This window comes from Lissotriton helveticus, chromosome 1_1, assembly GCF_964261635.1.
Source record: "Lissotriton helveticus chromosome 1_1, aLisHel1.1, whole genome shotgun sequence".
Lineage (NCBI taxonomy): Eukaryota > Metazoa > Chordata > Amphibia > Caudata > Salamandridae > Lissotriton > Lissotriton helveticus.
Genome location: NC_136057.1, coordinates 1,083,639,944 through 1,083,659,638, shown reverse-complemented (window position 1 = coordinate 1,083,659,638; position 19,695 = coordinate 1,083,639,944). Strand labels below are relative to the sequence as shown.

General features: G+C 41.8%; 1 protein-coding gene across 2 annotated transcripts in view; it reads right to left on the bottom strand.

The window, feature by feature from the left end:
- CDK17 (cyclin dependent kinase 17) overlaps positions 1-19,695 on the bottom strand; it is a 529,501-nt gene that overhangs the window by 143,065 nt on the left and 366,741 nt on the right. For both annotated transcript variants that reach the window (XM_078678048.1, XM_078678059.1), the window contains exons 3-5: positions 14,436-14,588; positions 13,239-13,403; positions 2,789-2,922 (exon numbers count right to left, since the gene is read on the bottom strand). In XM_078678048.1, the coding sequence (XP_078534174.1) occupies positions 2,789-2,922; positions 13,239-13,403; positions 14,436-14,553 (417 nt within the window). In that variant the 5' untranslated portion in view covers positions 14,554-14,588. The remainder of the gene's footprint in view (positions 1-2,788; positions 2,923-13,238; positions 13,404-14,435; positions 14,589-19,695) is intronic.

Genomic DNA, 19,695 nt, shown 5'->3' with positions numbered 1-19,695 from the left:
TTTTATTGTTCTTCCTTTTCTTTTTTCTTTCTCTCTTTCACCCTACCAAAGACATCCTTCTGAATATCTTTCACTTTAATCTCTACAGCTTTGGCACACTAATTAGAAATCTCCGCTTTCTTAACCACTGCTATTACATCACCCATTGGTGACTCGCCATACACCCGTAATCTTTCTTGTATGTACTCATTGGTTTTTTTTTTCCCCCAGAGTTTTTATATAGCGCGAACTAGAACCGAACCAGTTATCAGAGCGCTTTACATAGCACCAGTTACGTTACATGAGGACACACTTTTTAGGCACGGGGAGATTAAGTGATTTGCCCAGAATCACAGGGGGTTTTTGGCGTCGTTACCGAGACTCGAACCCAGATCCCCAGGTCTGAGGTCGAGCGCCTTAGCCGTTAGGCCAACCCCTCTCCCTAACATGCATTATGATTTGGTCCCTAATAAGTTCATGTAACACATCAAATCTACATGCTAATGCAAGTTTCTTAACTTTAGAAACAAACTACTCAATTGGGTCCATCTTACTTTGTTTTCCCCTCAAATAATGATGGCTGTCAATAGCTATACAAACTGAAGTAGAATAGTATCTATCTGAATCTTCTAAATGATTTTGAAACACCTCTGAACCTTCTGCTGTGCAAGGTTTCTTTTCCCTAGTTATAGACTTTGAGGCCTTGTAGCCCCAATGAGTCTAACAGGATTTTCTTTTTCCTGTGTTGAGACAATTCTTCACCTCAATGGTGTCAATATAATTAAGAAAATATTCCTTCCACTCTTGCTACTTGATGGGTGGTCACCAGCCATTGTCATATAAAGATTATGGAGGAGTGAGGGAGAATGTTTGCGCAGCACACATATTGTTGTACAAGAAAACAGTCATCAAGGGTTATTGCATTATATAAAAACCCAACAAAGAATGTAATAAATACTATTCAGCGCGTGAAATATAGCTAAAAAATACTTTTCCACATGTAGATGGGACCAGCAACAAATTCAGGAGCTATTTTCATTAAAATAATACTTTCTGTTGTCCATAATTGCTTCAGAGCGCTTCGTTAGCAGCCCTCATACAGGGAGTGCACATGGCTGTAAAGAGCTGAAAGACAATCAGATTCCTTTTCCAAAATGGCTCTGCATCGCGATTCAAGGACAAGGCCACAGCATGCTGGTTGGCCAATAGGAAATCTCCCTATCCAAAATGCCCCCGTTCTGACGCGCCTACATGTAAGGTCCTTTGCGAACGTTCCTCCTGTGCGCATTCCTGTGTGGTTGCTCATGAATGCTCTGCCTGTGGGCACGAGTTCAACCAACAGTACTCGCAGCGCAAAGTGCTTGGGCGAAGTAAAAGTACATTGCTGCACAATTTAAAGCTTTAACTAGAGCTTAAATCCTGTGTTGACCCCCTTAAGTTTGCAGTACTTCCAGTACCTAGCACTGTCTAGGAAGACACCGCGCTACCTTTCAGTTCTCCGTAGCACAACTGTGTCTCCTCACAAATCTTTCATGGTGTCTTGCGTCTTCTTGTGGAATATGGGTCGAAATAATGTTCAAGCCAGCTCCTCGCCAATATTGTTAACATTCTAATTGACGATCAATTCTAGTAAGTGACGCTTTGTCATGAGGGGATTACATTAAGTAAATACAACACAGATGTTCACTGTTACACAACACGGAATGATGATGCTAGGATTCGAACCTGTGATCATAAGTTCAAACACTGATTCCTAAAGTGAGTGCATTAGTCCACTGAGCCATCAGACCCACCATGATGGCATAAAGGGATGGGGCAGTACTAGCAGTGCCATAGATCCTACACATGATGGGCACAGAGACAATCTAATTGATGTCAAATCTAGTGCTGACATATGTGTTTTTGAGACTGAAGCACCCCATGACTTTCTGAAACTTTAGGTTACATGAATTGCATCGTAGTCCAGTTTCCAACTAACATGTCCGACTTCACTGCTCAACTGCAATGTACAATACATGTTTTTACTGCCATGTTTTCTGACACAATAAGAGGACTCGGCGAAAGTTCTATGACTAGACATTCCTCTGAAAATTATATCTTTAAAGCAAATCTAAAATAGTTTTTTTTAAATGATAAAGGAAGAGCATGGAAACCAGTACTGTCTAGAGAAAGACATCATCTCTTAGAAAGAAGGAAAAGGGAAAAAAAACGAACTTTGACGAACCCCTTTAATGAAACATTAAACATTTTACCATTTTAGCAGGTGCACTCCATTAATAAATGAAGGGAAACTGGTTATACGTTTATTTCAACCTTTCATGCTGAAGTTGTTAACTGTTGTACATTGATTCTTCATGTAATATGGTTGTCTTTTGTCTTAGTCCTTTCTTTGTGTTTTCTTGTTCTCTGTCTACCACAATGCCTATGTATGTTCTGACTTCTACCTGGAGGATTCCACTAGTGTCAGTTGGTGGTCTGGTCAGCTGGCGAGGTTGTGTGCTTGGCTGTGTCCTACAATAAATCTACATGTAATCAACTGGAAGTATCTTGTCATCTGTGGCAATCCTATTTACAACATTAACGCTAACAGGGTAAAGTAATGTTAACGTTGATGTAATACTTAAAGTAATTTTGGCGACGTTCTGGGGGAGGAGAGGGCATTCTCTAAGATAACCACAGTATTATTGCCTTTGAGACCTCTTTTCCCTCGCTTCCTGAAATGGGTTACCCGTATCTAGTAGCAAAATACAGACGCTTGGCAACAAGGCATCATAACCATGTTAGTAAACCACACGAGAGAACTAATTACCTCCATTGAGATGCGTCTGTGTATCCGGTTTCTCAAACAAACTCCGGTTGGAGATTGGACTTCATCAGATGATGTCCCGGAAGCTTGGTCACTTTCACCATCTGATCCCATTTTGAGGTTTTCATGTACAATGTCTGCAACAAAAATGTGAGTATTTTATTTCCATAACAACTATGCTAATGTCAGACAAAGTTCATCCATAGCAGAATACAACAAACACAAAGGCACTAAAAACAAAGGTGAACATTAATTATATTGTTCTATATGTGAATATATAGAGAAAACCGTTTAGAAACCATCAAAGGTGAAAAATGTAGGTGTGTCCTGTTGAATATCGCCAAGTTAATCATGCTACGGCCCTCACACAAATGCTAAGAAAGCATACATCAGCTTGCCTAAGAAGGATTACATCACAACAGCTGTTCTGTGACATGTTCTAGAATGGTGCTGTCATAATGCAGTACTTGTTCAAAGGTTTAAAACACTTTTGCAGTAGGTATGAGAAACAAAACAACAAGCATTTGCAATGCAATAGACCTCGCATTTATCAGAGTTAGAGCTATTGGCAATGTAAATGACAATGTCTTTTAACTATGTGTTTTGGTTTGGAGTGTAGTTGATGTATGAACAAAGACACAGCTGCAGCACTACTTAGACAACTCAGAATGAGGAATTACCACTGGGACCAGAGAAGCAGCTGCAGCACTGTCTATAGGACTTAGAATAAGGAATTACAGATGAGACCAGAGAAGCAGGTAGCGGCACTGTGTAGAGAACTTCGAATGAGGAATTACTGATGGGACCAGAGAAGCAGCTAGCAGCACTCTCTAGAGGACTTAGAATGAGGAATTACTGACAGGACCAAAGATGCAGCTCAGTATAGAACTTTATCTATGTCATTTATCTGTCATTATGTAAGGGATTCTAGAATGTGGAGATCTCAGGACACTTCTTGCCTAGTTCCTGCTTGAAGCTGTCGTGGGTCCTGTTAATCGAATAAACATCTAGTTTATTGGATATAATACTAATTGTCTTCAATTCTTTCACCACATACGCTAGCAGCACGGTCTAGAGGACTTAGAATGAGGAATTACCGATGAGGCCACAGCAGCTGCTAGAAGCACTGTCTAGAGAACTTAGAATGAGGAATTACTGACAGGTCAAAAGATGCAGCTGCAGCACTGACTAAAGGAATTAGAATGAGGAATTACCGATGCGGCCAGAGCAGCTCCTAGCAGCACTGTCTAGAGGACTTAGAATGAAGAATTACTGACAGGACCAAAGATGCAGCTGCAGCACCGACTAGAAGACTTAGAATGAGGAATTACTGACAGGACCAAAGATGCAGCTGCAGCACTGACTAGAGGACTTAAAATGAGGAATTACCGATAAGGCCACGCAACTGCTAGCAGCACTGTCTAGAGGACTTAGAATGAGGAATTACCGACGGGGCCAGAGAAGCAGCTAGCAGCACTGCCTAGAGGACTAAGAATGAGGAATTACCACTGGGAACAGAGGCACAGCTACAGCACCGCACTTAAGACTTAAAATGTGAGAGTTACCATCAGACCAGAGAAGCAGCTGCAGCACGGTGTACAGGACTTAGAATGAGGAATTACAGATGAGAGCAGAGAAGCAGCTAGCCACACCATTTAGAGGACTTTGAATTAGGAATTACCGACGGGACCAGAGTAGCAGCTAGCAGCATTGTCTTGAAGACTTAGAACGAGGAATTAGCGACAAGACCAGCATAGTAGCTAGCAGCCCTGTCTAAAAGGCTTAGCATGAGGAATTACCACTGGGACCAGAGAAGCAGCAGCAGCACTGTCTAGACAACCAAGAATGAAGTATTACCATTAGGATCAGAGAAGCAGCTAGCAGCACTGTATAGAGGACTAAGAATGAGGAATTACCACTGGGACCAGAGAAGCCGCTGAGCACTATCTAGAGGACTTAGAATGTGAAATTACCACTAGGACCAGAGAAGCAGCTGCAGCACTATCTAGAGGACTAAGCAAGAGGAATTACCACATGGACTATAGTAGCAGCTATCAGCTCTGTTTAGAGGACTAAGAATGAGTAATTACCACTGGGAGCAGCTAGCAGCACTGCCTAGAGGACTTAGAATGAGGAATTAATGATGGGTCTAGAGTAGCAGCTAATACTGCCTAGAGGACTTAAAATGAGGAATTACCAACATGACCAGAAAAGCAGCTAGCAGCATTGCCTAGAGAATTAAGAATGAGGAATTACCACTGGGACCAAAGAAGCAGCTGTAGCGCTACCCATAAGATTTAGACTACAGAATTTCCACTGGGACCGGAGAACATGCTAACAGCACTGGCTAGAGGACTAAGAATGAGCAATTACCTCTCTGAACAGGGGTAGCTGTAGCACTGATTAGAGGACTGAGGATGAGGAATTGCCACTGGGACCAGAGAAGCAGCTGCAGCACTGTCTAGATGACAAAGAATGACTAATTACCACTAGGATCAGAGAAGCAGCTAGCAGCACTGGCTAGAGGACAAAGAATATGGAATTACCATTATGGCGAGAGACACAGCTGCAGCACTGCCTAGAGGACTAGAATGAGGAATTACCGAGGGGACCAGAGAAGCAGCTAGCAGCACTGTATAGAGGACTCAGAATGAGGAATTTATCACTGGGATCAGAGAGGCAGCAGCAGCACTGTATAGAGGACTTAGAATGAGAAATTACCACTGGGATAAGAGAGGCAGCAGTATCCCTAGCTAGAGGACTAAGCAAGAGGAATTATCACTGAGACCATAGAAGCAGCTATCAGCACTGCCTAGGGAACTAAGAATGAGGAATTACTACAGGAACCAGAAAAGCAGCTGCAGCACTGTCTGGACAACTACTAATGACTGATTACCACTGGGACCAGAGGAGCAGCTAGCAGCACTGCCTAGAGGACTAAGAAAGGGAAATTACCACAAGGAACAGAGACGCAGCTGCAGCACTGCCTAGAGGACTAAAAAAGGGGGATTACCACTGGGAACAGAGACGCAGCTGCTACATCTGTGATCAGATAAAGAACAAGATTTACAGCCGTTTACAGAAAGGGAGCGAGTGAAAAATGATTAATGCTAAAAACGAAAGATTGGGTGAAAGGGAGCTAGCGACTAAAGACAAATTTCTAACATTCTAACTGTGTGACTGCTCAACTCGATCTTCAGTGACCCATACTCTGTAGAGCATAAATGAAAGCTAAGGTGTGAAGTGGAGAACACACTGAGAAATGGTGGGTGGAGGGGGAAGCAGTAACACTAGTCAGCTGCTCACTTTGGCAATATTTCCAGAACATGAGGCAGGCAATCGGAGAAAATAGTGCGCAAAATGAACTGAAATGGACAGAAGCAAAATGAGCCCTGTAACAGGGCCAGTTGCTATGGGAGGGAACAACAGACCAAAAGGAGAGACAAATGGGCACGATTTGCTATTCAATAGTAAAGAATTTAGAAAGGTACCCGGAACAACCAATGACAAGCAATGGGCCGGCTTTAACATATGTACTGAATACACCATGCCTTGCAGAGCAGTGTGTGTGCGCTGCTAGGCTCAACCTAAAAAGTTAAGGTAATTTAATATCCTAAATCAATGGGTTTGCACACAGTTGCATTTATATTACATTCAGCATGAAGTTGCGATCGAAACTTAACCACAGGGATTTTGCTGGTTCCTGAGTTGGTGAGCAGGTCTAGTCCTTCTAAATGACCTATGACCTGCACGCTGTACGTTTTTAAGCTCACTAAATTCCAGTTACTAAAACTCAAGACTGCCAAAATCAACAGCTCCAGAAGTGAGTTGGGAAGCAAAAGAGGAAGTAGGACATTTGAAACATTTTGAAAATTAAAGACTCTTGCAAACACTGTATTTATATCTGGCTTATGTTATGCTGCCTTTTTAGCTCTCGTACAGAAAAACACGTGGCTCTAGGGTGAGCTTTACCTAATGTGGAACATTGGAAGTGGATGCATAGAAACAAACATCTATCTATCTATCTATCTATCTATCTATCTATCTATCTCTCTCTCTCTCTCTCTCTCTCTCTCTCTCTCTCTCTCTCTCTCTCTCTCTCTCTCTCTCTCTCTCTCTCTCTCTCTCTCTCTCTCTCTCTCTCTCTCTCTCTCTCTCTCTCTCTCTCTCTCTCTCTCTCTCTCTCTCTCTCTCTCTCTCTCTCTCTCTCTCTCTCTCTCTCTCTCTCTCTCTCTCTCTCTCTCTCTCTCTCTCTCTCTCTCTCTCTCTCTCTCCTCTCTCTCTCTCTCTCTCTCTCTCTCTCTCTCTCTCCTCTCTCTCTCCTCTCTCTCTCTGAACCATGAGTAAAATATTACAATGATAGCTAAAGCAAACTTCAAATGTACAATTTGTAGAAGATGAAGCACGTGTGCACAATATAAAGAATACTAAGGAGAAATGTACACACTATACCTACAAGAATACAAAATCACCTCAATTAACCACAAACAGCCAGATTTAGGCCCGCTGTCCACCACGGAAATGGAGGCAATATCCTCCACTGCCAAATACTGACTTCGGCCTGCTTTGTGAAGATCTTTCGCTATGCGTTCAGAGGAGCTGCCACCATGGCATTTAAAGTTTGCTGAGCAAACTCCATGTTTCATGCGCTCACTCCACAAAACGTTTTTTTGTTTTACAGGAGTTTGTTTTTATAAAACAAAAAAAAGTACCTTGAAGCCGTGGGATTTTTCTTCCAGCTCATGGGAGCCAGTTTTCTTTTTGTTTTTCTCTTTGGGCTGCCTGTCTTTTCTTGGCAGTCCGCAAGAGAAAAAAGAAGTACATCAGACCATTTGCTTTAAATAGGGCAGGCGATCTGATATACTAAGATTGATGGATCCAAGTCCATCAGGTGGAGAATCCTGTAAATCAAACTGACGGTCCACCTGCTCTATTTAGAAACAGGTGGACCATCATATCTCACAAAACAATGTCCACCAAACACCAAATCAGGCCTGTGGTCTTCTTAAATGTAATGATGGTTTGTCCATATCTTTCTTTAAGGGATTCTCAGTCATTGTTCATTATTGGGTTTCCTCCTATTCCACACAAGTCCCAGACTCTCAACAAATGGAAGGGAAATCCAGTTGCCCACCAAATACTCCAGCGTCAGGGTGCCCCACTGGTACATCACTCACCACATTATCAGGGGCTTGTGACAAAGTATGTTCTGTAGCTTCAATATCATGCTGCTCTTGCAATGCACATCCTACTCCTCTTGCAATGCACATTACATTCCTTGCCTGTGCTCTTCCTCTAACCAACACAATTTACTCCTCTTTTTAAATTCTCTGCTGACCTTGTTACTAATTCCCTCTTTACATCGTGCTAACCGGTTCATGTGCCATACCTTCCTATTGCTGAGTTCAGTAGCATCTACCAAAACCCTAATGACTTTTAAAGATATAAAAAGACACACTGACCCTTGCTCACTTTTGTACCTCTTATGTCGCGCAATTATACTCCTTCCTTCAAATTAGCATTCCTAATACCATGTCGGCAGTAACAATAATGCTTAAATATTGATTTTACCATCTTAATGGTTTCTCTAACCATCTTAGGTGACCTCGTTGTAAGTCTAGCCCTTGACAGTCAACCTAAAATGTCTTTAGTAAATGGTGTTCTACTACTCATGTTGACAAACAGGCTGTATTTGGTCACACTTTATGGCCATACCATTCTGTTCACCTCACTCTCACATCAGTTTTTGCTACATTTAACCAAATGGATAACCCCCTTTATTTGTCTATAAAATCTCACAATGGCTCTATTACTATTGGGGCAGTGGTATATTATTGGTGCTATGGATTACACCCTTACCCCAGAGAAAATTCTCAATGCAGGCTCACTTAAACTGCACCCCATTATCGTTTACTATCATCTCAGGTAACCCCTATCTTGGGAATGCCTCATCTAAAACCCTCAACACGGTCCCTGTTTTTTCCATAACTTTCAACTCCAGTAGTTTAGAAAAGTAGTATAACTCACAATAATATATATCAACATGCCTTTGGCCTCTGGGATAGGTCCTATAGGGGTCCCCCTCTAATGTCTCCCACAGCATACTTCGGCAACTAATTTGGGGGAAAAGGTGGTTTACGTGTGACCTGTGAGTTATCCGATCTTTCACACTTTATACAACCTCTCACACATAGTTCAATTTCTGTATCCATATCAGGCCGCTAGTCTGTGTCTTTCATCCTACTTTTCCTTTTGTCAGTGCTGATGTGCCATTCCCAACATAATTGCAACATCATGTTCTTAAATGCCCCCGATAGAACCACCTTGCCATTTCTCAAACGAATCATCTTCTTCGGTCAACTAGTTTCTAACATCCCAGTTAACTGTCTTCCTGCCATTCATTACTCTTTTAACGGACCATCCTTCTCATAAATGTGTTATTGCATTCTGAAGCTCCGTCCTTCAATGTCCCACTTTTTGTTTTGCTTATAGCTTCGATTTCCTTGCTTCCAAATCAAACGTCTTGGATATTTTACCTATCTGGTACTTAAACTCAAAGGTAACTGTTCTATGTCCTAGCATAAGAATACGTTCACCAGTCATGCTATCACAGTAAATATCTGGTAGTTGCAAAGTTTCACTGATTATTTGCACAAATGCATTCCTCAGAGCCTCTTTAGCTACAATTGGGTATGCCGATCCAGAGTATTCCACAATAAGCACATTCACCCCAACTATCCTTATTCCACATACAGGCTTATTCCCCAAACCTTAAGTCAGACTACACATGCCTCCTTTACCACCGATACTGAGTGCACAATCTTTACTATCAGTATCAGCAGTGTCAGCTACATACTTCACCGTGGACCCATTATTTGTTTTCTTGCATACCCACACAAAATGCCAACACCGCAACTGGAACATTGGGAATGTTTTTGCTATATGCCAAGTGCTCAGTACTCCCACTCCTGTAGCAGCTGGTCAACTGTCTGTACTCTTCCACTGCTCCGTGCTGTGGCCCTTCTGTGATCAGCCTTCCAAACCACCTTTTAGTTGTCTATGTTCAGTGTGGTTGTATTTTTCTGGTCTACGGTATACCTGTTGTGGGTAATTCTCCCAACAACATCCTTAACACCAGCACTGCCGTTACCTACTACTGCCATAGGGGATTGTAGTAACGACGTATTCGAATGTTAGGTTCGAAGTAGTTTATTTCATGTATCAATGTACAAGGATGTACACAGCTTTCTCAGCTACGCTTCAACCTCATACTACCACTAAACTTTACCAACATTGACGCAAACAGGTTCTAGAAAATAGTTTGAGCAAGACAATATTTTCAGAGAAAACCTACTTCCTGATAATAAACCTTTTGAGGAAGTACAATGCTTAATCACAAAGATGATTAAGACAGCAACTCCCAGCCAGAGAGTGATGCTTCTGGAAAGCATGAGGAGCAGTCTGCGGGGCTGGTACACAGCCCTGTGTTCATATATGCGTTAATTCAGCTGCCACAAAACATGAAATGACTTGCCAAGGGAAAATGTCATTAAAGATTACAACAATTCATTAATTATTTTTGCTAAGTGCTGGAACTATTGAGAAACACTATAATATCAGATAAGCAGCCCTCGAGCTCAACCCCCCTCAAGTATAAGGCCATTAAGAGTGTATTAAAGAAACTAAATTTATATCACATATGTGACAGTGTCCCAATTTTTAGAAAGTCTCGCTTTTATTTTATTAAATCTCACTATTGGGAGTGGATTGCTACATATACCCTTTGGATAATAAGTAGACATCAATGGCAAGATATGTTTATAACTTTAACTCTATCATTCACCAAAGTTTAACATGCTTGAATACCAGTGCCATGGGTTATGCTTGGAGTATTGCTAATTTAGACATGGTGACTTTTCCTTTGGCTGCAGGACAAAAGGTGGTTTAAGAGAAGTGTGGATAAAAGTATGACGTGTACAATGACCTTTCTTTGGAGACAGGAAATCCTTTCAGCGTCATTTGTCCATTGTATGAGTACATTAGTAAACAATGGCTACACCACTTCTTCATGCTATACGATGTACTGTAAAACTTGTGCTGTAATTATGTGAGGCAGTAAGCATCACACCCTCCGCACATCAAAAAGTCATACTGATATTTGCAACAAATGCTTACAAGCACAGTAGACAACTGCATCTGGCGCATACTAGAAATACTAAAGAATTCAGAGTAGAACTGGAATTTAGAAAAATTACCCTATGCAGTAAAGTTACTCAGAAGGTGTCACGCCATCTGGAGAGTAGGCCTACTTGCTGCACACTTCACAACTATCAGCTGTACTTATGTTTCCCCTGCAATGAACAGGCAGCGATATTTACGCAAAATGTTGCTTATGCCTTCTTACTTAAATAATGACACATAAAATAGTGAACAGCGTTTTTAACAGCACTTGAGGTACTATATATGACTTATAGAGTTAGTGATGAATATGCTGTACTCATGGTTAAATCCAGACTTCCATTTTAAACTTTTCAGATTAGCTAATAATAGCTTCGTGACAAATGTGGCGCCTATCAGTCAAGAGGGCAAAAAGTTAACAAAGCTATGTGGTGAAATTTATAAGTGGTGTTTCCTATTTTAAATCCCATTTTTTTTCTCTCTGCTACAGGAAAAATTGTTTAAATGAATTGCACCAAATTTGACATGACGGTGTATTTTTACAGAGGCAGTTTTGTGGCTGCTAGTAAATATGTTCAGTAGTTTGAGATATTTGCATTACAAAAACGGTACTGGCAGGCTTTGAAAGGCAGTTAAGGGTTCATTTGTTGTTTATTTGGCCCATGTTGCTGCAAATTAGAAACTCATTTTTAAGAAGATTTTTAAGAAAACAGGTAGAGGAGTATGCGGGGTAGGCATATATACTGGGTGCTGCCTTCGTCACTCTGCCACGCGTCCAGACAAAAAAAAGATGTGGTTCAAAAAAAGTAACATGGGTGTATGTGTATGAAACAAAACCTACACACGGAAAAGGGGATTATGGTAGAATTGGGGAGGTGAGCAGATTTTTTAAAAAGGAAAAAAAAACTTTGAATGCATCACAGGTTGGGGTCGTTGATGTTCCCACGCTCAATTCATCCAGACCTTTATTACTTCAGCGGCGCCCAGAACGGTCAGCAGTGCCTCATAATTTCACTGCTGGATCTTTGCCTGATTACAGCTACAACTCCTCAAAGTGCCCAATGCTTTTAGACAATCAATAGATTGGGATCAGTTTGAATCCCAAAGACTTAATTTCGCTGTTAGCCCTTCGTCTTCCTGCATGCAGACTCTCGACATGTTGAAATGCCTGGAAACTGCCTGCATATGAGCTGTTTTCAACAACCAATACTACATGAGGACTGTCTTCCTTGGTCACAATCAAGAGAGAGTCGACCTATAGTCATCTAGGGTCATCTAGGGTGGGTCCACTGAATACAAGGGGAAGACCTTTTCTTAAAGGAACTCTCACTCACCGAATGTTATCCACTGACGTGCTTCATCATCAAGTTCTTTCTTACCTTCTGAGGTTCAGGGCATGCTGGGACCTCTTTCCTTACAAGGGAGCGCTTTCTAAGGAAAAGGGTGTGGGTTCTATATGAGGTGATCTTTAAAATTGCCTAGGAGTCGTCCAAATCAGTATTTATTCAAGGGTTCATCTGACAAGGTTAAAAACGGAGGAAAACAGGCTAGTTGAAGTTACTATCACTCCTTGGTCCTTAAGATTGATCAACTAGTTTCAGCCACGTACCCCAACAATTGGAAAACAGTAGCAACTCAGAGAGTACCCTCTTTGAAAGAGAACAATGCTGGGTGTATAGACCAGACACATAAAATGGGTCTCAATGATGAGATCCTATGGAGTTCCTTTAGTTAGTGGGACCAATTAGTTATTTTGCCTCCCCAGATTATAAACATTCGCACATCAATGTTTTAATTCATTTTAAAATGTGTTACTTCATTTTCAGCCTTTATTAAACAAATCTCATCTGTTGTGGGAAAAGGAGGGTTTTTCCCACATAATCAGTGGGCCCACCGTAGATGACTCGAGGTTGACTCTCTCTTGATTGTGACACTGTATATGAGGAGGGTGATCCTCGACCTCTGTTTCCCTCTTCCCGTTTCCTTCTTTATCTTTACATTTTAGACTGTCGTCCTTTGGCACACTAACACATAATGACCTATGCCAGTTTTTAAAACTCTTCCAAGCTCATTTAGCCATCCTTTTGAAAGAAACGCACAAAGCAGTTGCATGTGGAAGTGCATGCACTTAATGACTCTTGCTGAGCGCTCAACTCAGTGATGGTAACATTGCAACAGTAGTTCTGTTGTTGAATCTTTGAACACAAGAACTAGGGATATTAATGTTTCTGCTTAGCAATTATGTATTGATAACCTTAAAAATAAAACAACTTACCAAGTCTGCTACCATTTCTTGGCATTGCCATGAAAGAGCCGAGGCTGCCCCCAATAACACTGTGTGGTCTCCGCAGAGGGGGCTTCTTGAATGATCCAGCATATTGATGGAGGAACGAGTGCATACTGTGGGAAGTTGGAGGCCTTCCATTCTTGACAATCGGTTCTGCAGGATGGTCATACCCACGAAGGAGTCAAGAGGGAGCATACAAAACAAAGAGAAAGCAAACAGTGGCATTTAGATTTATTTTGTCACCTATATTTCACATGCAAACATAAATGGGATCATACAATACCAACCTAAATTCTTGAATGAAAAATAAATACAGGTCTTGTGAATGATATGTGTAATGAATTGAGACTTACAAGGCATGTTCTACCTAGTACCAGTTTAAAATAGTCATAGCAATGAATCCGGTTTTGAGACGGTGCTATCCTGACGTGCAAGTAATCTATAGGATATTAACAGTTAAAAAGTCCTTTGGGGCACGCAAAAGCCCATCAGCAAACATCAATAATCAAATAGTACTTTTAGCTATTTTCTGTTTGGGTCAGCAAGAGCATTAAGTACATATTAATGGAGTCTACTTTATTTTAGGTACTAACCATGTACTTTTATTATTTTAGGTCGATACAAGCATGTACAAGGCTGCCCAACATAGGGCGGGGAGGACTATAGCCACGTCAGATTTTCAGGATAACCATGCAAGTACATTCTATTTGGTTCAGTATATATAGAATTATTTGCTGTATATATCCTGAACATCGTGCATTATGCCCTTCAGGACTACATAGAACACCTCTAACAACTCAGAAAATAATCTTGGGGTTGTCCTGGTGACTTGACCTCCATGGGAACAATATTTGTTACGCCATATCATTCCAGGACTGAAACACTACTGTAGAAGACAACTGTTAATAGCTATACATATTTAATATAATGGTTGAAATGATTAATTCTTGTGGCAAACCAGAGGCTGGCACGCTGTATAAAGTTCGACAGGAAAAACACAGCCAATCAAGCAATCAAGGGATTTCTTCTAATCTTACGGAGAGTCCAATTGCCAATAATAACAGATATACAAGAAAAGTCTACTAAAAGCATTTCAGACTGATGCAAAATACATGGAAATTGTTGAAAAAGTTCGAATCCACAGTTTGCTTGCCATGTCTTTAATACAAACAAGTGTGTACAGACCATTATCTTTACTGCTGTTTTCTTCGATAGTCATTTGTTCTGCCAGTTCTGACAATGACTCGTCGATGGTCTGGCTTCCTCGCAAAGTCAGGGAAAGTCTTCTTTTAAACTTTTTCATTTTCTTTCTAGTTAGGGCGCGTGGATGAGACAGGCCTACAAAGAAAAGTTAAACATTTTTTAACCAATATGTACTTCAGTTAACGTGTACAGTTATAACAAATCTTCATTGAATAGCAAACATGTTTTATTTCTGTTCGAAATTCCACAAGATTTCTCTACAGGTAAATCAGTCCAAATATAATTTACTAAGACATGTCATGAAGTGAAGCCTACCAGGCCGATGTGGAGCTGTTTCCAAACACAAAACGATATCACAAACCCAATAAGGTCTGACTTTTTCCTCAAATGTCCACATTGTCTTACTCATCTTTAAGTTCATTATCTTTTCAGACCTCATTCACATTGACGAAGAAGGTTTTGTAAATAATACAGAGACAAAAAGTTCTTGAAATTATACCTTTCACCACCTTCAGCAGAAGCAGTGCAACTCCTTGGCTCTTTTTCCAGGGAAAGCACACTTCATCAAAAAGCTGAGGAATAGCCCTAAATGATGTGGGATAACCCTATGCTGCAGATATCTACAACAGTGCAAGTGGTTTACAAAGTTTAGGTTACAGTACTGCAATTTGTTTGTAGTTGAAGTGTTCTTAAATCTACAAAACATAGTTTCCTGAGCTTGGTCAAAGGTTCTTGCAACATTTTCAGATGCTACTGTCTTTGGGTTAAAGCGACTATCGCAAATTTAAATTAATGTTTGCGTGATAGGATCTTAGGTAGCAGTAAAACAAATTTTTAAGAGAAAGGCAACGATTCTCCACATGCAAAATGTTGTGAAAGTGGTGTCACATTCTCTTTGACCCCGCCCCTGTAATGTCATAAGGGTGACCTCTTGTTCCACTATCAATCTCTCAAAAGCCTCCTGTTTGCAGCTGCTAGATGGAACAAGCATTTGCAATGCAATAGGTCTCACTTTGCTGAAAGTTAGAGCTATTGGTGTTGTTCAGATATTTAAGGCACTTTATAACCTTAGCACGAAAAAAAGTAAAGCACAATTGCTTAATGTATGTGGAAGAAAACAAATTTTATAGTAAATTTAGTGTAGTTGTGCGGACAGCCCCGAGATAGCTGTGGTGTTTACGTGATTATCAACAGCAGACTAGAAAACTTGAAGTCTTCGTCTTCAACTGTGCTGTTGTTACAGAAAAGAGAAAGCCTTTGTTAGCATGTCAGCAGCAGTACCTGGGAAGTAACAACTTTTTTGTTTCAAACTAGCTTAAAACATATCTACATTTTCTATGAAGGCATCCCTTTATTTAACTTTAAGTAGTTAGAGTTCACTGATAAGTGTACACTTGCTTTCCTGAAAATAAGGTAGAGTAAAGTAACCATTGTGTAAATAATAAAAAGATGATTTAGACCATTTGTGGGGTTCTCGTCTCAACTCCTCACGATTTCAAGTGAATGGAGAAGCAGTTCTGTCATGCCAACAATCAGGGAAGGGCTTTAAGTTTAGTTCCTACAAACTTGCATGAAACAAGCAGAGTTGAGAGGGTGCAGTACCACAGGCTGTCACTAGGTGTCCTGTGGGATCTCTTTTGGCCACATATGGTACGGCACCTTGCAACAATGCCAAGGAAAGGATATAGCGCAGCTGTGAGAGCTTCCGACTGGGGAGCTGGGGTTCCCAGTTCGAGGCTGGTGTCAGCTGTTTAATTTCCCCCCAACATATTTATAGGTGCGCTATATAAATAAAAGCTAGAAATGTGAAATGTAAAATAACACAACAATTCAATGGGGGTCGGCAAGCAGTGTTGTGAGGGGCTGGAGCAGTGATATGGTAGGTAGGGTGGGGGGGCATGGTGAGATCAAGGGACTAATCAAATGAACGGATGGGACAGCAAATAGAGCAATAGAACTTTCATTGCACAAGTAAATAGAACACTTAACGAGCAAAGACGCAGCCCAACCAAAAAAAGAGTTCTCTCTGAGTATAAATAACCTGAACAGTAAGAATACATGTAAAAGGGCCAGTCCTCATTGGAGGATACAACATTTCAAAACAAGTTTATTCACCAATGAAGAGCTAGCATCCCTAAAGGACAGGAACCAATGAAAAAGATGGGAGTTTTTTCAAGCCCATATCCTAGATACAGCAGGTCTCGAAGAGAGAGCGCACGTACTGCCAAGGTGAGACCTGAAAATGGGCAAGTAAAGGCACCTACAGAACGTAAAGAAAAGACTACAAGGTCTGGTGCCGTTGACTTAATGCCCCTGAGAACAGGGGTAGCAACATGCCACTTACTGTCATCCATACGGAGGAGGAAACATGCAATTTCAGACTCTGCTTTGGTTTTGAAACTTAATCTGAGCTGTTGTCTTTTCTCACAATTTTCATCTAGCTTTACAGACAGTAATGGTATGAGAACAAGTTTTAGGAAATGTATCTGACTATGTCAAAATATTGGTATCTTCACCTCTCCAGGTTTGTTTTGGCTATTACATTGTTGAGTTCACTTTTGCTGTTGCATAAGACATACAGTGTGCAGTGCCAGAACAGGAGTCTGCACTGCTTGGTAAACAAAACGGATTTAAATCTGACACCCCCCTTTTCCCCAACCCCCAGCATCACAATGCGCAGAGCACTGGCATGCGGGGATCTAGCAGCCCACGGAGCCGTCACCTTGTGCCATGAGGGAAGCTGAAATACCAGCGCTTGCACTGTTAGGGTGGGGTATACAAAAGTGAGGCAATCATTTCAGATGACAGGGTCAAAGGGGCAGGCCTGCAAGAGGCGCTGCGCCACAGTGAAACCTGCTGAGAAAGGTGCTGCTGTCAGGGCGAGCGGTGAATACGTAACGTGCAGATTTTCCACTTGCTGTAGGCTTCTGCCAAAATATGCAAGTTTCTGAATCTATCCTATTCTTAAATAGCTAAGCTGTCCCGATTTAGGTTTGTAATATACGGATAGAGTATGCATGATTTTCGGAGCTCTGAGAGTGCTGAAAATGGTAATAATAGTAGATGAAGATTACATTTACAAAATAGCAGCAGAAAGGCCAACAAGAATTTAACGTGGGTGAATGACCCAACACAATAGGCGGATTGGCCAGCCTGACAACTCTGTATTTTGAGGTTGGGTGATGGATATATATATATATTCTTAACTCTAGGTCTACTTACCTAGACTTACTATGCAATGTAGCGCTTAAGGCAATGTAATGATTGTGAAACTAATAGTGACCCTGTACCAGCAAGTCTCACCAATTTCTCATTCAATTTTTCGAACATCCTCCATTTGGGGGCCACAGGCAGGCCCAGGTTTGCCCGTTCTTTTCACCTGCCATGTTCCCAGTGGGCTAGAGCCTTTGGAGGCTGTTTTTATAGGAAGGGGGTGCCTTTGTCACCTTCTCCAGCTTCCCCAGTTAATTACAGAAGCCACAGGGCTTTAGGACATAGAGGGAGGAAAGAGAAAGAAGGTAGAGATGAGTGAGTGAGGAGGAAGGGAGCAGGGCTGATTTGAACAATTTTTGCAAGGGTTACATTTGGTTCTCTGTCTGGCCCTGGCCACAGGGTAGAGAGGGGTTACTGGTTCCAAACTGTGGTGGTTGAAGAGGTTTACCACTGGTGTCCCGGGGTTCAATCTCCTAAGGTTCTGCTGCAAGCTGAACCAAGTACACCCTTTCCACAATTGACTATCAGGATAGCAAGGGTAAGCAGTCAAAGGATTCTCAGGGACGCAGTGTAGGGAACAAGAGATCAGTACCCAACAGGCACAATAATGTAGTGTACACACCAGTATTTAGCTATCGATTTAGAAGAAAGCACTATAATCACACAGCATTATATAATAGTGCAAAGCACAATTAGGGGAATCAGCCACATGGACTTTATCCTGCATGTCTTCTTCCTTGAGGAACGTATACCCTTCAGGAGTATTCTCAAATCAGCCCCAAGGTGTAGATGCCCCCAACAGTTCAGTTCAAGCTCACTTTGTAGTTACTCAATCAAAGTCTTAGGCTAGCTTGACAGACATTAGTCTGCGGCTTAGTTGATCACCGTTTCCCAATGCTCAAGCCCAGCAGATAACAGTGTGCTTTAGTCCACAGATATGCAGGACAGACACGTGCAGTGGTCCTGCACCTGTGGCAGCTCTTGAAGTTTTGCTGCTGTGACTGCAGCCTCACTTAGAACTTGACATTCTCAGGCCTGAGCTTCTGCTTCTGTTCTGGTCTTGGCAGTTGTGGCCTCCCTAGACTAGATACAGAAGGGATGCTTGTACGATAGGTTTGCCCTGATCTGTATCTAGTGGAGTTACACTGCAGCTGCGGCCTCATGGCCGATCAGCGCTCCATCTCGGCACTGACGGAGCACTTGGTCTCAGACATCGGCAGCAGCACCAGTGTCTCAATCATGACTTGAACTCTGCAGAAGTCTTGATGTGATTCACAAGTAAAGGTTTGAGGAGCCTGATGCAGCTCTTTCACATTTGTGTTGCTCCTGGCTCTGTTTGGCTTATTCCCCTCATTGAGAATACATTGTGCTTCCTCTTCCGGACAGTCTCTCCTTTTGTAGGGCCAGAAATATGCATTCTCCCTCAGCAGGCAAACTTTTACAGTCTAGGCAGGACCTCAGCTCCTCCAACAGAAAGTGCAGACTACAGGTGATGTTCCCTCAGCTCCGCGAGACAGGCTGTCAAGTAGACACAGAACTCGTCACATAGCAGTCCTTCAATATTCTAAGGAACACTCTTTTCATTAGTTATGAAAATCTTGGAACTGGAACAAAGCAGAAAGGCCTGGATCCCACTTTTAAAAAGGTTTTCCAGACAGGGGATGTGAATCCACTGTCCAAGGTTTCAGAAACAGTTTGGGTTGGTACCCTTTCAAATGTTATTTTCTGGCTACTCTTCACACTCAGCCTTTGCACAAGGCGATGGCTCTCACAGCAGATAGCAATGATGCTGGCGCTACATGGTAGCATTTAAAACAAGAGCATCATGAAGTTTCAGCTCTCTCCACCTGGCTATCATCATTCTTCCTGAAGCAGTAATCCGCAACAGACAAAAAGGGAGTCCTACCTAGAAAATTCCTCATCTGGAACAACAGAAACTGCATTCCTACCCCCTATCCCAACCACCTACCAAATGGTTGTGGTCAGGAAGAACTAATCAGCATCACTTTCCCAAGATTGTGAACACTGA